Source organism: Musca autumnalis, unplaced genomic scaffold (genome assembly GCF_047663935.1).
Source record: "Musca autumnalis isolate F117 unplaced genomic scaffold, ASM4766393v1 scaffold_4, whole genome shotgun sequence".
NCBI lineage: Eukaryota > Metazoa > Arthropoda > Insecta > Diptera > Muscidae > Musca > Musca autumnalis.
Window position 1 is genome coordinate 47,286,905 of NW_027411977.1, and position 23,984 is coordinate 47,310,888.

General features: G+C 34.6%; 1 protein-coding gene across 1 annotated transcript in view; it reads left to right on the forward strand.

Annotated features, from left to right (window-relative positions):
• The first annotated feature begins 14,919 nt into the window (after positions 1-14,919).
• LOC141402273 (uncharacterized) overlaps positions 14,920-23,984 on the forward strand; it is a 29,189-nt gene continuing 20,124 nt past the window's right edge. The window contains exon 1 of the mRNA XM_073983176.1: positions 14,920-15,364. Coding sequence (XP_073839277.1) covers positions 15,053-15,364 — 312 coding nt within the window. The 5' untranslated portion in view covers positions 14,920-15,052. The remainder of the gene's footprint in view (positions 15,365-23,984) is intronic.

Here is a 23,984-nt window from a genome sequence, read left to right on the forward strand (position 1 = left end):
AGATATGACCTTTTTAATTATGATAATAAGAAAAAATTCTAAAAAAATCGCGGCTTAATATAATTAGCTGTTATATCCTATTATCGTTAACTGAATTCGTACCCTTTGCGATGATGCAAAAAATAATCGCAAAGTCTCAATGGATTCGCGAAAAATCAACTTTGTTAAAAAATTTCATGTATTTACAAACATATTTTCGAAAAAATAGCGCTCATAGTTACGAAAAATATATAAAAAAAATTATAACAGCATCCAGACATTATGAGGAATAAAATGAAACCTAAGTTGTGAAAGTTGGAGCTATAGTATTCATGTTATTTGCAAAAATAGGAAGAAAATATTACGAAAAAATTAAAATCATATTATTCTAATTTTATTTTTTTATGGTTTTATAGGAAAAGTTGGAGAAAAAATGTTTGAGTTCTTCGGCATTTTCGTCACGCAATAATGATGATATTCCGTTGTAACAAATTTTTCGCTTATAGTTTTCCTATTGGATAATATTATTAGAACCTTGTATTAAATCACAAGGAATTCCAATTGTGGCATAACGTTAAAATAATGTTATATTGAATATTACAACATTTGAGACGCATATATGAAAATGACATGATGCGCATCCGATTTTCCAACACAGCGAATCACTCCCTTTTATTTGATGTACAGTTTGTCAAATTCTATTTGGCGGCCACGATGTAGCATCTGCTGCATTTAAGGGTGCAAAATACAGTAAAATGGTCATAATTTCCGCGAAGTTAATTTACATTTTATGCGCATCCGATTTCAATAATCACCATTAAAAAATACATTCTTCTATACCGTTTCAATGCGATCCATCAAGAACCGTGGATGTAGCATCGTACTTAATTTTTAGAAAAAATCTATTATATCTCTGGATTAGCGATAGTTTTGAAATATCTGTCTTCGCGCAGTTTAAACACGCGTATCGATGTATTTATTTAAGTAGAACTGACACATCCAAAACGCGTTTTAATATGCGATATTTTCAAAATAATTTTTTGCAAGTTTTCGAAATTTGAGGGGTATCATATCCGCCGATCTAGTGGGTGGATTTTTACGCGTCGTGGCTTATTAGATTCAGAACGTATAAATACTAAATTTACGCGGGTTTCCACGGAAATCCAATGACGTTTGTAAATTTTAAACCAAAAAAATAGGTTTTTGTGAAAAATTTACGCACAAACATTTCGTGTTTAGGCGCAGATTACTGTGATCCTGTGAGGGCTACACCCTCATGTTATACATTAAAAAATGCGAAATCGCGAGTACTACTATCCAATAATAAGCTTTTAGGGAAATCCTGCTGCGCGTCCCGATTAGAGCAAAAATTCAAAAAACCCCATTTTTCAGGTTTCAAAATGTCACCATCCGTTTGAGGTAGATACAGTGGATATATTAAAAAATCATACATTAGAAACTTCAACTCTGAAGTGTGCTCTTTAACTTTTCCTTTGAGCATTAAGCTCTACATTGTGTTGTAAAACCACTAATTGGAAAATAACATAATGAAACTCGTTTATTTCAACGATTTTTTCCGATTTTTTTACATTAGTTTGACCACAGCTTCCGCTCAAATTAATATTTTAAGAAACCCCTCGGTGAATCGGGCTAAAACAGTTTATTTTGCCGAAATGCGGTCAAAATTTATGGTATAGTAAAACTGATCGCGAGTTACAATACCCCATACCTCAGTTTCAACATAAGTTAATTTTCTACAAAAAGCTTGATATATGTTTTAGTTTTTCATGGCTGATGGACCGTAGAACCTCACAATTTAAGGAAATTTGTAAATATATCGTTTTTCTTGATCGGGGGCGCAATCACCGTTGTCTTAAAAATTTATTTGCAAGACGATGCACTCATAATTTTAGCAAATATAGCGATTATAAAATAATAGGCTCCCGAAATTCGTCTGTAAATATATAGCATTTTCAACTACACACAACCCCATTGCCTCCAAAAATGTATGCTGAAACCGATATAATCATAAGTTAGGCTTATACATATAGCGTTTAAAACAAAGGCGTGGGAAGGTGCCCCACCTCCTCCGATATACATAACAACGGCAAACATTGGGCTTGGACACTTTTCACCTAGAACCAAGGTTCATAATACTTTCATGTATCAACACGAAAAAAGAAGGAAAAAATTTGGAAAAAATATGTTCATGTTTTTCAGCAAAATTGATACTGCCATTTTTATGATACAGCATACAATTGCTATCGAAAACGATATCGTTTTCCAATGTTTCTCGATAGTTTTGCGGATATTTTGTTCGAGAACGACACACGAGAATGAATTGAAAACGATTCATTCGTCGCTCAGTTTGTGGCATGAAACCATTAATTTCGAATATCGGCAATAATATTATTATCGAATAAATGACGATACACGCAGAGAAAAAATATTTTTCGCTTTTGTTGGAACAAAAATATATGTTTTGGTTCCAAAAATGTATTTGTTTTGTTCAAACATTGTAATCCAAATCCAAAAATACCATCTTTTGTTCCAAACATAGAAAATAAAAACAACTTTCGAATTTCCGCAATATTGTTAAAATCGTTAACAATACCGATTGTAGGAACTATCATAATCTAATTTTGTTTACAAAAAGTATTGTCAATACAGAAAACCAGCCCAGAAATTTTTGATTTGAGTGCATATACTTCTCATATACACTTTTCGCATAACTTGGATATAAATGTCGCGTATAATATTGCAATCATTGATGAACACAATACATTGTTTGCTGCATTGGCTGACAACAAAGACAAACAAAAAGCCACAAGAACCCACCACAACATAAGGAATAATTAAACACCATAACAAACATGAAAAGGAAAGAAGAATGAAACAAAATAGAAACAAATAAAAACAAGAGTCTCACAAGTACATACACACAAAAACAAAGGTAAAGGCAGCATGTCACACAAACACACCACAACTCACCAAAATTGTTTTTTCAACACGGCATCGAATAGCGAGAGAAGAGAAACAAATTTTCGAAGAAAAGAGAGAAATATTGTTCAGTTGACACAAACTATTTTTGGATTTACAATACTACATGAGGAATCCAACAATATGTTAACAATACGTATTTTGCTCTTGGAATATTGTTGGATCAAACATATTTTTTTCTCTGCGTGTAGTTTCTACGATAGTGGCGAAAAACATTTTTGTGGAGTTTATTAATGTTTCTGTTATGTAACTTTTCCGTTTTTCAAAGTAAAAATGTTTCTCGAAACAATTTTTCTTGTGAAGAAAACACATTCACCAAATGTTCGAAAATGATATCGCTCTCGGACTTTTGACGAACAAAACAAGAACCTGCTTGTGTACACACGTAAAACTTTTGCCAAACATTCGACACTGATAGTCGTTTTCGTTAGTTACTACGCTTATAACTCAAGAACCGCTGAACTGATTTTGACAATTTGCACCAATACAGAATGGTCTCATGACAGAAAAGGATAAAACCTAAAAAATCACGAAAATTTGCGAAAAATGAGCAAAAAGATTTTTTGAAAAAAGCAATTTTTTGACACATTTCTATCGAGCGTTTGGAGTACTCCTGACACCCTTTTTGTACAGCTTTTGGGCCAAAATTGTTTATGCACCAACTGCGAGGGTTCATCTAAGAGGTACATTGAAAAATTAGGAATCCACCAAAGCCCCCCACATTCAACCATTATGCTACGTTTCACGGGTGGTTATACCGATCAACAGCACATCAGAATTTTATTTTAGTGGGTAGACGAAGGCTAAGCTTGGAAACTAGCATTTATACCACAAGTCATTCGAAAATTGTATATTCGAATTATATATATGTACATATATAGTCCGACTTGGCTGGTAATCCTATTTTCAATGCTTTAGTACAAATACTAAAACAGCTTTTCTCACCTTTATTTGTATTTGTCCTTCTGTATCAGAAGATTTTGATCATCAATATTTGTCATCGGAATCTTTGACAAGTTGATGGTGGCTTAGAACGCTAAGACGCTGGCAACCGTGTCACTTGGTTTGTAATGTACCTTTATTAAACTCGACATATTTTGAAGCAGAAAAAGAAACGTTCGCTTACTTGTAAAAGGCTAATATCTACTTAAAACTACACGTTTCTTAAATAGCCAAAATCACCTTCACATATCTTAAAATTCTGCAGTCAATTTACCTCTTCATTCATGGTTTATCAAGAACCAAAACATTTGCTCTGCCTCCTTTCAGTCTGCGTTAGCTTCATTACGACTATTACTCTTTAATAGAAAAAATTTACCAAATTTAGTACTTTTCGTACACCTGGATATATCCATAAACCATATATACCAACCGCGATTCTCAATTCCCTCAAACCCAATTATAGTACTTTACATATGAATACATATGTATATAAGTACGAATTTCCGAAACCTCCTCACAAAATTACAAAAATTCCTGCTAACCCCTTTACACAATAACAAATTATACCAAATTCTGCACCATTTAGTACTTTATGCATTTTCAAAGCCATCTCCATATCATAAACCCACATACCAACAGTGACTCTAAAAACATATTTCAGAATTTTCATTTTCATTTCAGCTCTGCTCCTAAACCCGATACAACTTTTGCACCGCTTTAGTACTTTTAGTAAATTTATGGTACGCATTTCTTAAAACACGTCCATATACCAACGTTACACACCAATACTCACCCTAACTCCAAAAAATGAACATTCCAGCTCGGTCCCTACACCCAACAACAAATTGTGTACTACTTATTAATTTTGTGTACTACTTATTATTTTTTTATAGTATGTATTTCGACAACCACATATCTCAACCCTACACTGACATTAATACAAAATAATAACAGTAATCTTAATACCAAATCTCAAGATTTCACCTGTATCCGTTTGTCCAATACAAAATTGTACAAAACTTAAATATATAATATAATTGTTCCACAACATCCCATAGGGACAAGGGAGACTTCTCTCATATCAATGAGTGCACCCCGATTCATATTAGCTCAATGATATGGGACCTACAGTTTATCGCCGAGTCCGAACGGCGTGTCTAAGACACCACTTTTGTAGAGAAGTTTTACATGGCTGAAATACTCAGGAAATGTCGCCAACATTACTGAGGGGTATTTTGCCACCGTTGAAAAGTGTTTTGATGTTGCCTGGCCGGGGAATCGAACCCACGACCTTATGTGTGCAAGGCGGGTGTGCATACCATTGCACCACGGTGGCACCCAAACTTAGTACAAAACTTAGTACCATTTAATACTCTTCGTACACATAAGTACGATTTTCCAAAACTACCACAAACCTTCAACTTAACAGTAATCCTAACTCCAAATTTCAGGATTCCAGCTCTATCCGTTCAACCAAATTCAAATTGTACCAAATTTAGTACCATTTAGTAATTTTCGTACCCATAAGTACAAACTTTCAAAACTTCTTCAATCCTACAGGCCAACAGTAATCACATTCCAAATTGTACTAAATTTGATACCATTTAGTACTTTTCGTACCCATAAGTACTAACTTCAAAAATTTCCTCAATCCTACACTCCAATTGTAATTCCGAAATCCGTTCATGCAAATCCAAATTGTACCAAACTTAGTACCATTTAGTACTTTTCGTACCCGTAAGTGCGATTTTCCTAAACTGCCGGAATCATAGACTTCGACAATACTCGTAATATTAAATCCAAATCCAAAATGTACTAAATTTAATACTTTTCGTACCTATTAGAACGAAATTCCAAAACCACCTCAATCATAGAGTCCAACAGTAATCTTTATTCCAAATTTAGTATTATCCGTAACCATAAGTACGAATTTCCACAACTCCCTCAGTCCAACATTAATCTTACTTCAAAATATCAGAAGTCTAGTTATATCCGTTCGCTCAAATCCAAATTGTACCAAATTTAGTACTTTCCCTACTAAAAACTTCCTTTATCCTACATTTCAGCAGTAATCTTAATTCCACATTTCAGGATTCTACCTCTATCCCAATTTATCTATTTATCTATCTATCTATCTATCTATCTATCTATCTATCTATCTATCTATCTATCTATCTATCTATCTATCTATCTATCTATCTATCTATCTATCTATCTATCTATTGTGCCGAATTTCAGGATTCCAGCTCTATTCGTTCTCCCAAATCCAAATTGTACAAAATTTAGTACCATTTAGTACTTTTCGTACACATAAGTACGAATTTCCAAAACCGCCCCCAGTCCTCAATCCTACACTTCAACATTAATCTCCATTCCACATTTCAGGATTCCAGCTCTATCCGATCACCCAAATTTAAATTGTACCCAATTTAGAACTTTCCGAACCTATAAGTACGAATTTCCAAAACTACCTCAATCCTACACTTCAACAGTAATCTTAATTCCAAATTTTAGGTTTCTAGCTCTACTCGTTCACCCAAATTCCAAATGTACCAAATTTAGTACCATTTAGTACCTTTCGAAGACATAAGTACGAATTTACAAAACTAAATCCATATCTCAATCTTACACTCCAACAGTAACCCTAATTCCAAATTTCAGGTTTCCAGCTCTATCCTTCACCCAAATCCAAAATGTACCAAATTTAGTACCATTTTGTACTTTTCGTACACATAAGTACGAATTTCCAAATCCACCCCCAGTTCTCAATCCTACACTACAACAGTAACCCTAATTCCAAATTTCAGGTTTCCAGCTCTATCCAATTACCCAAATCCCAACTGTATTAAATTTAGTACCATTTAGTACTTTTCGTACACATAAGTACGCATTTCCAAAACTACCTCAATCCTACACTTCAACAGTAATCTTAATTCCAAATTTTAGGATTCTAGCTCTACTCCTTCACCCAAATCCAAAATGTACCAAATTTAGTACAATTTAGTACTTTTCGTATCAATAATCATGAATTTCCAAAACTACATCAGTCCTACACTTCAACAGTAACCCAAATTCCAAATTTCAGGTTTCCAACTCTATCCAATCACCCAATTCCCAACTGTACCAAATTTAGTACCATTTTGTACTTTTCGTACACATAAGTACGCATTTCCAAAACTACCTCAATCCTACACTTCAACAGTAATCTTAATTCCAAATTTTAGGATTCTAGCTCTGCTCCATCACCCAAATCCAAAATGTTTCAACTTTAGTACCATTTAGTACTTTTCGTACCAATAAGAACGAAACTACCTCAATCATACACTCCAACAGTAACGCTAATTCCAAATTTCAGGTTTCCAGCTCTATCCAAACACCCAAATCCCTACTGCACCAAATTTAGTACCGTTTAGTACTTTTCGTGAACATAAGTACGAATTTCCAAAACCCCTCGCATATCTCTATCCTACACTTCAACAGTAACCCTAATTCCAAATGTCTGCTTTATCTATTCAACCAAATCCTAACTGTACCAAATTTAGTACCATTTAGTACTTTTTGTACACATTTCCAAAACCACCTCCTTATATCAACCCTACTTCTAAACCTTGATTTTCATTCCAAATTTCAAACTTTTAGCTCTATCCGTTCACATAATACCGAATGGTACTAAATTTAATACATTTGAGTACTTTTCGTTTGAGTACATTTGAGTACTTTTCGTACACTTATAGTTCGAGTTTCTTAAAACCGTTTGGTACATCTATCCTTCATTCTATCAGTGACTCTCATTCCAAATTTCAGAATTCTAGCTCTACCGGTTCGGCAAATATAAATTGTACCATATTTAGTACCTTTTAGTACTTTTCGTACCGTTCCAAACGCTAAACTTAATCTCACCCCTTCACAACAACAATCACGCACATTTACAATGCAAGGTTCTAGCTTTAGCGGTTTCGCCCAGAACCCGAATAGGTCCGTTAAATTTTCGGCATTCAAAATGACCATAAAAATCCACGTTTTCGTATATCCCCATATAACGGTACCTCTCGACTTAGTGTATTTTAAAAGAAGAACAAATCTATATTGTCCAATTTTCTTTAAATGTGGACCTTGAATACTCAGAGGATATAAAAATTTAATTTAAGAAATGTCCACTGCAATCAACGTTTATTTTGAAGATCTTCTGCACATTTTCCAAGCGAAATTCGGAATTTTTGGCATGAAAGGTTAGAAAAACTTTTTTACAAAAAATTGTACTTGATGTACAACCGTATATAACCGAAATTTTTTTGGAGGCATTTAAATTTAGGCTCTTTTTATTATCAGGGGGTAAATAACTTCTAGTTAACAAAATTGTCGCATTGGACCACGTTTTCAAATTAACATACCAAAGCGGTCAGAACGAAAAACATTTTTGAAAAGATACTTCACGTTTGACTACTTAATTTCAGTACATTATTTAGGAACGCTTTGGCGTTAACATCAAATCAATGGAACAGTATTCATTACAATTTTGAAACTCAGAACTTTGTGTCAAATTTTAGAGCGATCTTCATAACAAATATTTTTCCATTTTGTATTTTTTGCACAAATAGCGTATTTCCAAATTATATAATCCCAGCTTTGTAATTACACCCAACACCAAATTTAGTACCTTCACTGTTTACACAATGCCAAAATGGTTTTGGTACCAACATATTACCCAACTTTTCGGTAAACGTTTCAAAAATTACTTCCTTATTTAAAAATATATCCTAACCCCAATTCAATTTTCCAGCTATAGCTGTTCTCCTGAAACCCATTATAGTACTATTTAGTACTGTAGTATAAATAAGTACGAATTTTCAAAACCTCCTCCCTACCTCCACTCTAAACACCAATTGCTAATCTAATACCGAATTTCAAAATTCCAGTTCTACCCTTTACAAAATCACAAATTGTACAAAATTCTATACCACATAGCAAATACCAAAAGGTACCAAATTTTGTACCATTTAGCACTTTTCGTACACGATTTTCCAAAATGTACTTTCATATCTCAGCTCTATCCGTTCACCTAAATCCAATTTATAGCCAATGCAGTTCCATTTAGCACTTGTCCATAAGTACGAATTTCCAAAACTACCTCAATCCTACACTCCAACAGTAATCTGTTGGATATACAATTTGTAGCGAATTCCGTAGCATTTAGTACTGCTTCGCGCACATTTTCACGATTGTCCAAAGCTTCCTCCATATCTCAATTCTATATTCCAACAGTAATCATAATTCCAAATTTCAGGGTTCCAGCTCTTCAAATCCAAATCCAAATCATACTAAACTCACTACCATTTAGGACTTATCTACCTTTGGTACATCTTTTTCACTCTTCATCAGTGACCCCCATTTCAAATTTCAGGATTCTGGCCCTATTCGTTAACCCATATCCAAATTGTACTATATTTAGTACTTTTTGTATACGTTTAATTCCAATTTCCAAAAACCTTTCTTTTTTACTCTCCATCAGTGACCTTCATTCCAAATTTTAGGATTCCAGCTCTATTCGTTCACCCAAACCAAAATTGTACTAAATTTAGTACCATTTATTTTTCGTACACTTATAGTTCGAATTCCAAAAACCTTTCATTTTTACTCTTCATCAGTGATTCTCATTCCAAATTTCAGGACTCCAGCTCTATCCGTTCACCCAAATCCAAATTGTACTAAATTTAGTACCATTTAGTACTTTTCGTGCACTTATAGTTCGAATTTCTAAAAATCTTTCTTTGTTACTCTCCATCAGTGACCCTCATTACAAATTTCAGGATTCTAGCTCAATCCGTTCACCCAAATCAAAATTGTACCAAATTTAGTACCATTTAGAACTTTTCGTGCACTTATAGTTCGAATTTCCAAAAACCTTTCTTTGTTACTCTCCACCAGTGACCCTATTTTCAAGTTTCAGGATTCCAGCTCTATCCGTTCACCCAACTCCAAATTGTACTAAATTTAGTACCATTTAGAACTTTATGTAGCCTTATAGTTCGAATTTACAAAAACCTTTCATTGTTACTCTTCATCAGTGACCCTCATTCCAAATGTCTGTATTCCAGCTAAATCCGTTCTCCCAAATCAAAATTGTACTAAATTTATTACTTTTATTATTATTTATTATTATTACTTTTCGTACACTTATAGTTCTAATTCGAAAAACCTTTCATTGTTACTCTCCATCAGTGACCCTTATTACAAATTTCAGGATTCCAGCTCAATGCGTTCAGCCAAATCCAAATTGTACTAAATTTAGTACCATTTAGTACTTTTCGTGCACTTATAGTTCGAATTTACAAAAACCTTTCATTGTTACTCTTCATCAGTGACCCTCATTCCAAATGTCTGTATTCCAGCTCAATCCGTTCACCCAAATCAAAATTGTACTAAATTTAGTACCATTTAGTACTATTCGTACCCTTATAGTTCAAATTTCCAAAAACCTTTCATTGTTACTCTCCATCAGTGACCTTCATTCCAAATTTCAGGATTCCAGCTCTATTCGTTCACCCAAACCAAAATTGTACTAAATTTAGTACCATTTATTTTTCGTACACATAGTTCGAATACCAAAAACCTTTCATTTTTACTCTTTATCAGTGATTCTCATTCCAAATTTCAAGACTCCAGATCTATCCGTTCACCCAAATCCAAATTGTACTAAATTTAGTACCATTTAGTACTTTTCGTGCACTTATAGTTCGAATTTCTAAAAATCTTTCTTTGTTACTCTCCATCAGTGACCCTCATTACAAATTTCAGGATTCTAGCTCAATTCGTTCACCCAAATCAAAATTGTACTAAATTTAGTACCATTTAGAACTTTTCGTGCACTTATAGTTCGAATTTCCAAAAACCTTTCTTTGTTACTCTCCACCAGTGACCCTATGTTTAAATTTCAGGATTCCAGCTCTATCCGTTCACCCAAATCCAAATTGTACTAAATTTAGTACCATTTACAAAAACCTTTCATTGTTACTCTTCATCAGTGACCCTCATTCCAAATGTCTGTATTCCAGCTCAATCCGTTCACCCAAATCAAAATTGTACTAAATTTAGTACCATTTAGTACTTTTCGTACCCTTATAGTTCAAATTTCCAAAAACCTTTCATTGTTACTCTTCATCAGTGACCCTCATTCCAAATGTCTGTATTCCAGCCCAATCCGTTCACCCAAATCCAAATTGTACTATATTTAGTACCATTTAGTACTTTTCCTATACTTTTAATTCGAATTTCCAAAAACCTTTCGTTTTTACTCTCCATCAATGACCTTAATTCCAAATTTCAGGATTCCAGCTCTATTCGTTCACCCAAACCCAAATTGTACTAAATTTAGTACCATTTATTACTTTTCGTACACTTATAGTTCTAATTCCAAAAACCTTTCATTGTTACTCTCCATCAGTGACCCTTATTACAAATTTCAGGATTCCAGCTCAATCCGTTCAGCCAAATCCAAATTGTACTAAATTTAGTACCATTTAGTACTTTTCGTGCACTTATAGTTCGAATTTCTAAAAACCGTTCTTTGTTACTCTCCATCAGTGACCCTCATTACAAATTTCAGGATTCTAGCTCAATCCGTTCACCCAAATCAAAATTCTACTAAATTTAGTACCATTTAGAACTTTTCGTGCACTTATAGTTCGAATTTCCAAAAACCTTTCTTTGTTACTCTCCACCAGTGACCCTATGTTCAAATTTCAGGATTCCAGCTCTATCCGTTCACCCAAATCCAAATTGCACTAAATTTAGTACCATTTAGTACTTTTTGTACCCTTATAGTTCGAATTTACAAAAAACCTTTCATTGTTACTCTTCATCAGTGACCCTCATTCCAAATGTCTGTATTCCAGCTCAATCCGTTCACCCAAATCTAAATTGTACTAAATTTAGTACCATTTAGTACTTTTCGTACACTTATAGTTCGAATTCCAAAAACCTTTCATTTTTACTCTTCATCAGTGATTCTCATTCCAAATTTCAGGACACCAGCTCTATCCGTTCACCCAAATCCAAATTGTACTAAATTTAGTACCATTTAGTACTTTTCGTGCACTTATAGTTCGAATTTCTAAAAATCTTTCTTTGTTACTCTCCATCAGTGACCCTCATTACAAATTTCAGGATTCTAGCTCAATCCGTTCACCCAAATCAAAATTGTACTAAATTTAGTACCATTTAGAACTTTTCGTGCACTTATAGTTCGAATTTCCAAAAACCTTTCTTTGTTACTCTACACCAGTGACCCTATGTTTAAATTTCAGGATTCCAGCTCTATCCGTTCACCCAAATCCAAATTGTACTAAATTTAGTACCATTTAGTACCATTTAGTACTTTTTGTACCCTTATAGTTCGAATTTACAAAAACCTTTCATTGTTACTCTTCATCAGTGACCCTCATTCCAAATGTCTGTATTCCAGCTCAATCCGTTCACCCAAATCCAAATTGTACTATATTTAGTACCATTTAGTACTTTTCCTATACTTTTAATTCGAATTTCCAAAAACCTTTCGTTTTTACTCTCCATCAATGACCTTAATTCCAAATTTCAGGATTCCAGCTCTATTCGTTCACCCAAACCCAAATTGTACTAAATTTAGTACCATTTATTATTTTTCGTACACTTATAGTTCTAATTCCAAAAACCTTTCATTGTTACTCTCCACCAGTGACCCTATGTTCAAATTTCAGGATTCCAGCTCTATCCGTTCACCCAAATCCAAATTGCACTAAATTTAGTACCATTTAGTACTTTTTGTACCCTTATAGTTCGAATTTACAAAAAACCTTTCATTGTTACTCTTCATCAGTGACCCTCATTCCAAATGTCTGTATTCCAGCTCAATCCGTTCACCCAAATCAAAATTGTACTAAATTTAGTACCATTTAGTACTTTTCGCACCCTTATAGTTCGAATTCCAAAAACCTTTCATTTTTACTCTTCATCAGTGATTCTCATTCCAAATTTCAGGACACCAGCTCTATCCGTTCACCCAAATCCAAATTGTACTAAATTTAGTACCATTTAGTACTTTTCGTGCACTTATAGTTCGAATTTCTAAAAATCTTTCTTTGTTACTCTCCATCAGTGACCCTCATTACAAATTTCAGGATTCTAGCTCAATCCGTTCACCCAAATTGTACTAAATTTAGTACTTTTCGTGCACTTATAGTTCGAATTTCTAAAAACCTTTCTTTGTTACTCTTCATCAGTGACCCTCATTCCAAATGTTTGTATTCCAGCTCTATCCGTTCACCCAAATCCAAATTGTACTATATTTAGTACCATTTAGTACTTTACCTATACTTTTAATTCGAATTTCCAAAAACCTTTCTTTTTTACTCTCCCTCAATGACCTTAATTCCAAATTTCAGGATTCCAGCTCCATTCGTTCACCCAAACCCAAATTGTACTAAATTTAGTACCATTTATTACTTTTCGTACACTTATAGTTCTAATTCAAAAAACCTTTCATTGTTACTCTCCATCAGTGACCCTTATTACAAATTTCAGGATTCCACCTCAATCCGCTCAGCCAAATCCAAAATGTACTAAATTTAGTACCATTTAGTACTTTTCGTGCACTTATAGTTCGAATTTCTAAAAACCTTTCTTTGTTACTCTCCATCAGTGACCCTATGTTTAAATTTCAGGATTCCAGCTCAATCCGTTCACCCAAATCAAAATTGTACTAAATTTAGTACCATTTAGTACTTTTCGTACCCTTATAGTTCAAATTTCCAAAAACCTTTCATTGTTACTCTTCATCAGTGACCCTCATTCCAAATTTTTGTATTCCAGCTCTATCCGTTCACCCAAATCCACATTGTACTATATTTAGTACCATTTAGTACCTTTCCTATACTTTTAATTCGAATTTCCAAAAACCTTTCTTTTTTACTCTCCATCAGTGACCTTCATTCCAAATTTCAGGATTCCAGCTCTATTCGTTCACTCAAACCAAAATTGTACTAAATTTAGTACCTTTTTTTTCGTACACTTATAGTTCGAATTCCAAAAACCTTTCATTTTTACTCTTCATCAGTGATTCTCATTCCAAATTTCAGGACTCCAGCTCTATCCGTTGACCCAAATCCAAATTGTACTAAATTTAGTACCATTTAGTACTTTTCGTGCACTTATAGTTCGAATTTCTAAAAATCTTTCTTTGTTACTCTCCACAATTGACCCTAATTTCAAATTGTAGGATTCCAGCTCTATCCGTTCACACAAATCCAAATTGTACTAAATTTAGAACCATTTAGTACTTTTCGTACCCTTGTAGTTCGAATTTCCAAAAACCCTTTGGTACATTTTCTAGATCTCCATCAGTTACACTCATTCCAAATTTTGGAATTCTAGCTCGTACCGTTTGCCTAATACAAAGGGTACCATATTTAGTACCTTTTAGTACTTTTCGTACACTTCTGGGTCGAATTTCTAAAAAACCCAGCCTTATCTCACCCCTACACACCAACAGCAACCTACACCCAAAATTTCAACTTTCTAGCTTCAGCGGTTTCGTCTGGACGGTGATGAATCAGTCAGTCAGTCAGTCAGTGAATACCTCACCTCACTGCTCTTTTATATATACAGATTGGAAAATTTTAATCCGGACACTTTACATGTATGCCTATTGCAATGTCATCGTTACCCGTTTTCCCTACTTCTTGCATTTATTCAATTTGAATATTCTTTGTTTTTGTTTTGTTTTTGTGACTCACCCTAATATTTGTATTCGTTTGTGGCAAAGTGTAAAAATAAAACGCTTAAGTTTTATTATATTTTAAAGATAAAACATACCCAAGCAGAGACGCACTCCCCAACAAACACACAAACCCATAAACTCCAAATATGAACACTCCGCTTTTGGTTGTGGTTGACAGTGGTTATCGTTTTTTTTTTTCGTTACAGAATTTTAGATTTGTTTTGTAGTTTATCAAAATCCAAACTTTTAGTGTAAACAAAACGTTGGCTGAGTGTGGAGTGACGCTAAGTAGAGAATCCGAACCCATCGCAGTTTCCAAGTGATTAAATAAAATGTGTTAAAACCCCGAAACTAATTAACAACTAACAAGCTGGATAAAAAATGAGTTCCACTGTGGCTGTGGCATTGTTGTTAGTCTTTATGTCGTTGATGCTAGTTTGTAAAATCGATGAAGCGCAAGCTAATGGAGAGCGGCTATCGATTCGTTTATGTTGCCCAAACACAGAACTATACAATGCGGCAATACATCAGTGTCAATCGCTCTCCAATGATTTTACCCCCAGCGGCTGGGAGGTATCGAATTTTTGGTCAGATGGCAATGAGACAAAAGTGAATATTTTACGTGATCTAAATTCCAAAGTAGAGATGGTACCATGCGGCAAACCATTTTTCTATCGATTTTTCGAATACAGCGTAAGTAAGAAAATACAACAACAATATTGAATATGTAAACATTTGATACACTATTCTACAAAAATTGAAGTTTGTTTACGTTGTACATTAGGGCAATCACGTTCTGTTCGAATATATTTTTTGTAATGAAGACGAGCTCGTGTATACCAGGGTTATGACATTTATACAACCTCGTTTCCCTGTAACATATTTTGATGAGTTTTTTGTTTAAGGTTATATGAAATTTTACATATAAGGTGATTAGACAAAAGAAAAATTCACGCTCAAAATAATTAAAAATACGTCTTCAAAATAATTTCAAAATGGTTTGGGGGGGAAAGTTATTTTTATCACATCCCCTTATATATAAGATTTTATTTAAACTTAATATCAAATGTGGTTTGTTGGTAATGGCAGCACTAGAATGGCTTGGTTTGGGTATTTTTTTTTTAATGTTCTTCATAGCCCAGTCTGCCTTGTCCCTTCGGGGATGTTGTGGGAACATATGTATGTATGTATGCATAGCACAACTTAGTTTTTTACGGAAAGAAACATTGACCAAGCCCACTTTTTTTTGTAATTTTGTATAGAAGTTTCAATTCCTCCTAGGATGTTCGGTATTGACAATGGGCTACATCGGTCCTCGTTTTGATATAGGCCCCATATGACGGTATTTAGAAGGTTTGAGCCTCATTATCACACCGACATAGCTTAAATTTGGTATTTAGTCTTCGTTGGGGGTATTAAACCGTCCACCTTAAATTTGTCGGTATAGGTCCATTTCTTCATGTAGCCCCCAAGAACCGTACCTCCCGATTTTCGGTATTTTGAAGGTTGTGGCTTCAATATCCCACCTAAATGGCTGAAATTGGGTATTAGGTCTTCGTTGAGGGTATATGACTTTACACCTGAAATTTGTCCTCATAGTTCCACGTCTTCATATAGCACCCATAGATCGGTACCTCCCGATTTACGGTATTTTGAAGGTTTTAGCCTCATTATCACACCGAAATGGCTGACATTTGGTACCTAGTGTTCGTTGGGGGTATAAAAATGTCTACCTTAAATTTGTCCCACCTAAATGACTGAAATTTGGTGCTTTATCTTCGTTGGGGATATAAAACATTCAACCTGAAATTTGTCGGTAAAGGTCCACGCCTTCATATAGCCCCAATTGAACCGTACGGTATAGTTCCACGTCTTCACAAAACTCGTATAGAACGGTACTTCCCGATTTTCGGTATTTTGGAGGTTTTGACCTCAATATCCCACATAAATGGCTTAAATTATGTATTTAGTCTTTGTAGGGGGCATAAAACCGTCCACCTTATATTTGTCGGTATAGGCCCACGTCTTAATGTAGCCCCCATAGAACCGTACCTCCGAATTTTCGGTATTTTGAAGGCTTTAGGGTCATTATCCCACATAAATGGCTGAAATTAGGTATTTAAGTTTTCTTTGAGAGTAAAAACTTTACACCTGAAATTTGTCCGCTCAGGTTCACGTCTTCATATAGCCCCTATAGAGCGGTAACTCCCGATTTTTGGTTTATTTGAATGTTGTGGCCTCATTATCCCACATAAATGGCTGAAATTAGGAATTAAGTCTTCGTTGGGGGTATTAAACTTTACACCTGAAATTTGTCCTCATAGGTCCACGTCTTCATATAGTCCCCATAGAACGGCAACTCCCGATTTTCGGTGTTTCGAAGATTGTGGCCTCATTATCACACATAAATGGCTGAAATTAGGTATTTTAGTTTTCGGGAGTATAAAACTTTACACCTGAAATTTGTCCACGTCTTCATATAGCCCCCATAGAACGGTACCTCCTGATTTTTGGTATTTTGAAGGTTGTGGCCTCAATAATCCACCGAAATGGCTGAAATTTGGTGCATTATCTTCGTTGGGGGTACAAAACATTCAACCTGAAATTTGTCGGTATAGGTCCACGCCTTCATATAGCCCCCATAGAACCGTACCTCCCGATTTTCGGTATTCTGAATGTTGTGGCCTGAATAGTCCACCGAAATGGCTGAAATTTGGAAACTTGTCTTCGTTTGCTGTATAAAACTTTCCATTAGAAATTTGTCTATATAGGTCCACGTCTTCATATACCCCCATAGAACGGTACCTCCCGATTTTCGGTAGTTTGAAGGTTGTGGCCTCAATAATCCGCCGAAATGGCTGAAATTTGGAAACTTGTCTTCGTTTGCTGTATAAAACTTTCCATTAGAAAATTGTCTATATAGGTCCACGTCTTCATATAGCCCCCATAGAACGGTACTTCTCGATTTTCGGTATTTTGAAGGTTGTGGCCTCAATATTCCACCGAAATGGCTGAAATTTGGTGCATTATCTTCGTTGGGGGTATAAAACATTCGATCTGAAATTTGTCGGTATAGGTCCACGCCTTCATATAGCCCCCACAGAACCGTACCTCCCGATTTTCGGTATTTTGAAGGTTATGGCCTCTATAATTCACCGAAATGGCTGAAATTTGGAAACTTGTCTTCGTTTGCGGTATAAAACTTTCCACTAGAAATTTGTCTAAATAGGTCCACGTCTTCATATAGCACCCATAGAACGGTACCTCCCGATTTTCGGTATTTTGAAGGTTGTGGCCTCAATAATACACCAAAATGGCTGAAATTTAGAAACTTGTCTTCGTTGGGGGTATAAAACATTCAACCTGAAATTTGTCCGCTTAGGTCTGCGCCTTCATATACACCCCATAGAACGGTACCTCCCGATTTTCAGAATTCTGAAGGTTATAGCCTCATTATCACACCGAAATGGCTGAAATTTGGTATTTAGTCCTCGTTGAGCGTTTAAAACTTTCAACTTGAAATTTGTCGGTGTAGGTCTACGCCTTCATATGCCTCCCGATTTTCGGTATTTTGAAGGTTGTGGTCTCAATATTCCACCGAAATGGCGGAAATTTGGTATTTAGTCTTCGTTGGGGGTATAAAACTTAACTCCTAAGATTTCTCCGCATAGATCCATGTCTTCATATAGACCCCATAGAACTGTACCTTCCGATTTTCGGTATTTTGAAAGTTGTGGCCTCAATAATCCAAGTCGAAGACCAGTAGAGTGAACCTGGGAGTTACCTAAGTTGTGAACTGTTTTACTTCTACCATCTAAAATTCCGCACCCTCCAAATGGCATGGAGATCATAATAGATGCGGATAATTGTGCGCTCATGGCATCGGTTCTATCGTCGATGTCATAAGTGATAGGTTAAAGCACGTAGCTGACTTAGTGCAGTTTATCCATCTGAAGAATATGAAAATATCCACTGTTAAATCTACTGGCATACTGTTCACCACCTGAACGGCTAAAATGAGGTTCCCTCTGAACATATTGACGATGATTTTGAATGTAACGTTCGTTGGCATGTTTATGTGGTAAGCTGTGTGGCGTCAACGTGGTGGTATATCACCTGCCAGAATGTGGCCTTGAGGGCTTCAACAGGGTACCTCCTCATGACACCAGTGGATAACCTAGCAGAAATCTTCATGATATTTGGAGAGAGAAAGGTCCAAAAATATAAGCGAGAAACTCTGTCAAAATCTCTATGCCCTAGGTGCTGATCTAGATCCACGAGCCCATCAGACGGGACACCATATTATGGAGGATATATTACGAGTATGTTTGTTTTTCTTTTTGTAACACATGAACTAATCATTTGCGACCATATAAAGTATATATAATCTTGATCTGTTGTACGCTAAAGTTTTGTACCCCAGTGTCTTTTCTCAAGTTCGAAGATGGGCAATATGGGTCAAAGTTTTGCTATAGCCCCCATATAACGGTACCACCCGATTTAAGGTATGTTGAGTATCATAGCTACATTTTTGAGCGAGCTAGCTGAAATTTGACATTGCGAACCTATAAATGACCAAACACCTTCTTCACTAAAAATTGCCAAGATAGGTCCACGTTTGGGTAAAGCCCCATATAATGGTACCTCCCGATTTAAGGTATTATTAAGGATTTTAGCTAAATTTTCCACCCAAATTGGCTCTAGTTTGGAATTTGGAGTTTCAAGAGGTCAAAAAACGTATGCACCAAAAATGGTGGAGATAATTCCACGTTATGGTATAGCCCCCATATAACGTTATGGTATAGCCCCCCCGATTTAAGGTTTTTTGAGGATTAGAACTAAATTTTAAGGCTTTTAGATACATTTTCTGACCGAATTAGCTGAAATTTGACATTTGATGTTCCCAATAAGCAAAAAACTTCTCCACTAAAAATGAGCAAAATAGGTCCACGTTGCGGTATAGCCTCCGTATAACATTATCTCACTATTTAAGGTATTTTGAGGATTTTAACAAAATTTTTTGACCAAACTGGCTGTAATTTGACATTTGAAGTTCTCAGTGGTCCCGAAACTTCTCCACCAAAAATCGCCAATTTAGGTCCATGTTTTGGAATAGCTCCCATATAACGGTACCTCCGCTTTTAGCTTCAATTTTTAACCAAACTACCTGTAATTTGACACTTGGGGTTTACGGTTGTCACGGAATTTCTTCACCAAAAAAACGTTGACATAGGCCCATGGTTTGGTATAGCCCCCATATACCAGTACCCTCGAGTTTCGGTATGATGAGGTTTTTTGCTATAATTTTTTAATCGAACTTGCTTTAATTTGACTATTGAGATTTTCAGCGGTCACGAAAAGTCTCCACCAAAACTATGTTGACAATTTTGGTGCATGCTTTGGTATAGATCCCATATAACGGTACCTCCGATTTTCGTTATTTTGAGAATTTTAGGTACATTTTTTACCGAACTAGTTGAAAATTTACATTTTCACCAAACTAGCTGTAATTTGACACTTGAGGTTTTCAGATGTCCCAAAAATCGGGATATACCAGAACATGGACCTAGTTTTGGTATATCCCCCATATATAGGTACCAACAGATTGAAGACATTTTTTGACCTAATTTGGTCGAACAATTTTTGCACCTAACAGGAAACCAATTATTCCATTTTAGTTCAGAATATTTTATGGAGGATGGTTTTGAATTTCGAACCGTCCGAAATTAATGTTTTTTACTTGTTTACTGTTATTTTAAATATCTTTTGAGCTGTGCCGCCTTATGCCAATTGTTAAAAATTATTTAATTCAATATTAAATTATGCGACTAAAAAGTTCATTTTCGTTTTCAATACATCTGCATATACACTGAATATGGATTTTTGAAGACTGACAGAAACACTTACTAAGTGTGACTGATTGACGTATGTACATATGCACATACATACCTATGCATGTACATTACACTTGTAAGTCTGCGCCTTAGCGGAAGTTCGAAATCTAATTTGGATTGTAATGTTACATTTTACCTTAAAGTGAAATCACAGTTGTAAACTTGTAAGTTTTACGTGCCCAGCGTTAAAAATATGTATTTTGTAGCACTGTGTAATTTACAATTATATGTTAATATATTTGATGGGCACAAGACTTGAGGTGTTATTGGTTTCGTTTTACACAATAATATGTTATTTTGAATGGAATTGTAAACCTTTCAAATATGTGCTCGCATTCGCTTGGACTTGCTTTGTTAGTCACAGCAACTGGTTTCGCGTAGAAAAAAAATCTCAAACCTCAAAATAAAAAAAATATATTTTGCCATATATGGGATAAATGCTTCTATTTTGGATTCGATGAGTTCTATTTCTATGCTTTGATAAGTGCGGTTAATTTATCATTGTGCATATTACTACAAAAATTAACAGCCTGTTTATGTATTTCAAAACGAAAATGTGAAACACACTCAAACTTTAATGTTGGAAATATTATGTCCTTTGCTTTTTCTTCAAAAGAAACAACAAATTTGAAAAACACACCGAAGTTTGTTAGTGTTTCCTACGTATTCATTTTCTTATCCACATACATAAACAGGCTTTAAATGTTTGAATTCATACATTAATTTTTTTGTGATATTCGTTTCTCATGTGTGAACATTAGTGTGTGTCGAAATATGAAATTAATAAATTTTAAATAATCAAGTGGATTCAAAGCCACACAGTGATTCAGAATTCGATTTTCATTAGTAAACCCCCAATATCTAATTTATGTATATCGGCCTTTTTGTAGAAAATTTACTTCTGTTGAAACTGAGGTATGGGGTATTGTATCTCGCGAATTGTTGTAATATACCATAACTTTTGAACGCATTTAGGTAAAATAAACTGTTTTAGCACGATTCACCGATGGATTTCTTAAAATTATAATTTGAGCGGAAGCTGTGGTCATATTAATGTAAAAAATAGAAAAAAATCGTTGAAGGAAACGAGTTTTTTTAAGTCAGTTTTCAATTAGTGGCTTTACAATACAATGTAGAGTATAATGTTCAAAGAAGAAGTTAAAGAATACACTTCAGAGATGAAGTTTCTAATGTATGATTTTTTAATATAACCACCGCATCAATCTCAAACGGATGCTGACATTTTGAAGACTGAAAAATTGGGTTTTTTGAATTTTTGCTCTAATCGGAACGCGCAACTGTACTCGTTTAAAAACTGATTATGAGATTGTAGTACTCGCGATTACGCATTTTTTGATGTATAACTAGGGCGCGTAGCCTTCAAAGGTTCACAACAATCTCAGCTTAAAGTCGAAATTTTTGTGCGTATTTTTTTTTAAAAAAACAGTTTTTTGAATTCAAAACTTACAAATGCCTTTCGATTTCAGAGGAAACCGGCGTGAATTTAGTTTTTTTACGTTCTGAATCTAACAAGCCTTTGCGCGTCTAAATCCATCTACTAGATCGGCGGATATGATACCCCTCAAATTTCGAAAATATGCAAAAAATATTTTTGAAAATATCGTGTATTTAGACGCGTTTTAGATGTGTGATTCCTACTTAGATAAATAGAGCGAAACGCATATTTAAAATGTGCGAAAACAGATATTAAAAAACGTTCGCGAATCCGGAGATATAATAGATTTTTTCTAAAAACTGAGTGCGATGCTACATCCACGGTTCTTGATGGATCGCATTGAAATGACATAGGATGATGTATTTTTTAATGGTGATCATTGAAATCGGATGCGCATAAAATGCGAATGTACTTCGTGGAAATTATGGGCATTTTACTGTTTTTTGCACCCTAACATGCAACTGATGCTACATCGTGGTCGTCAAATGGAATTTCACAAAGTGTATATCAAATAAGAGGGATTGATTCGCTGTTTTGGAAAATCGGATGCGCATCATGTCATTTTCACTATTACGCGGTTTATATGCGTTTCAAATGTTGTAATATTCAATATAACATTATTTTAATGTTATGCCACAATTGGAATTCCTTGTGATTTAATATAATGTTCTAAAAATATTCGCCAATAGGAAAACTATAAGTGAAAAAGTTGTTGCAACGGAATATCTTCATTATTGCGTGAAATTTGGACGAAAATGACGAAGAACTCAATCATTTTTTCTTCAACATTTCCTATATAACATAATTTTTATTTTTTTCGTCACATTTTCATTGTATTTTTGCAAATAACACGAATACTATAGCTCCAAACTTCACGACTTAGGTTTCATTTTATTCCTCACAATGTCTGGATGCTGCTATAATTTTTTTATATATTTTTTTGTAAGTATAAGCGCTATTGTTTCAAAAATATGTTTGTAAATACGTGAAATTATTTAATAAATTTAATTTTTCGCGAATCCATTGAAACTTTTTGAATTTTTTTTTGCATATTCTCAAAGGGTGCGAATTCAGTTAACGACAATTGGATATAACAGCATACTATATTAAGCCGCGATTTTTTTAGAATTTTTTCTAATTAGCATAATTAAAACGGTCATATCTTTTGCGCGCAACAATCAAAGTTTGTAACGAAAACAGATTTGGAATGACGATTTTTTTCTTAATCTATGTACCAAAAATCATAGATGTAGTATCAAAATTTTTTTTTGATTTTTTTGAAATGGAAAAGACGGTTTTAGACATTTTTGCTGATATATGAAACTGGATAGTAAACATATTGAAACTAAGGAATCACAAATTAAGGTGAAAATATTTGAAGTTGTATTCTTACTTCAATTTTTATACCCTCAGCATTTATGCTAACGAGGGTATATGGCGAAAAACAAAAATTTTTTACAATCGATGAATCCGAGTTTCACCCTTTCAGAATTCGCGAACTGTTAACATATTCTATATAGTATGATATACATTCTTTAAACTGAAGTGTTTTAGGAGGAATCCCATAAGGTCGACCATTAAAATTAATTTACGTGGAAGCTGTGTTGGCATCAATGTAGAAAAATAGGTAAAAATGGGTTGAAGCCAACAAGTTTTTTTATGCTCCCTTCCGATTTTAGGCTTTACCTTACATTTTATAGATATATGCCCAAAGAAAGACTCAAAGAATACTTCATGGGCAATATGATACTAGTGTATCATTTTTCGATATATCCACTGCATCCACCTAAAATTAATGCTGACATTTTGAAGCCGGAATTTCGGGGTTTTTTGAATTGTTTTAATAATTCGGACGCGCAACAAGATAATATTCAAAACTCACATTAGGATTATAAAACTCGTGATTGTACGTCGTTTAATGCATATCTCATGAGTGTGCTCCTTACAGCATCCTAGTTATTGG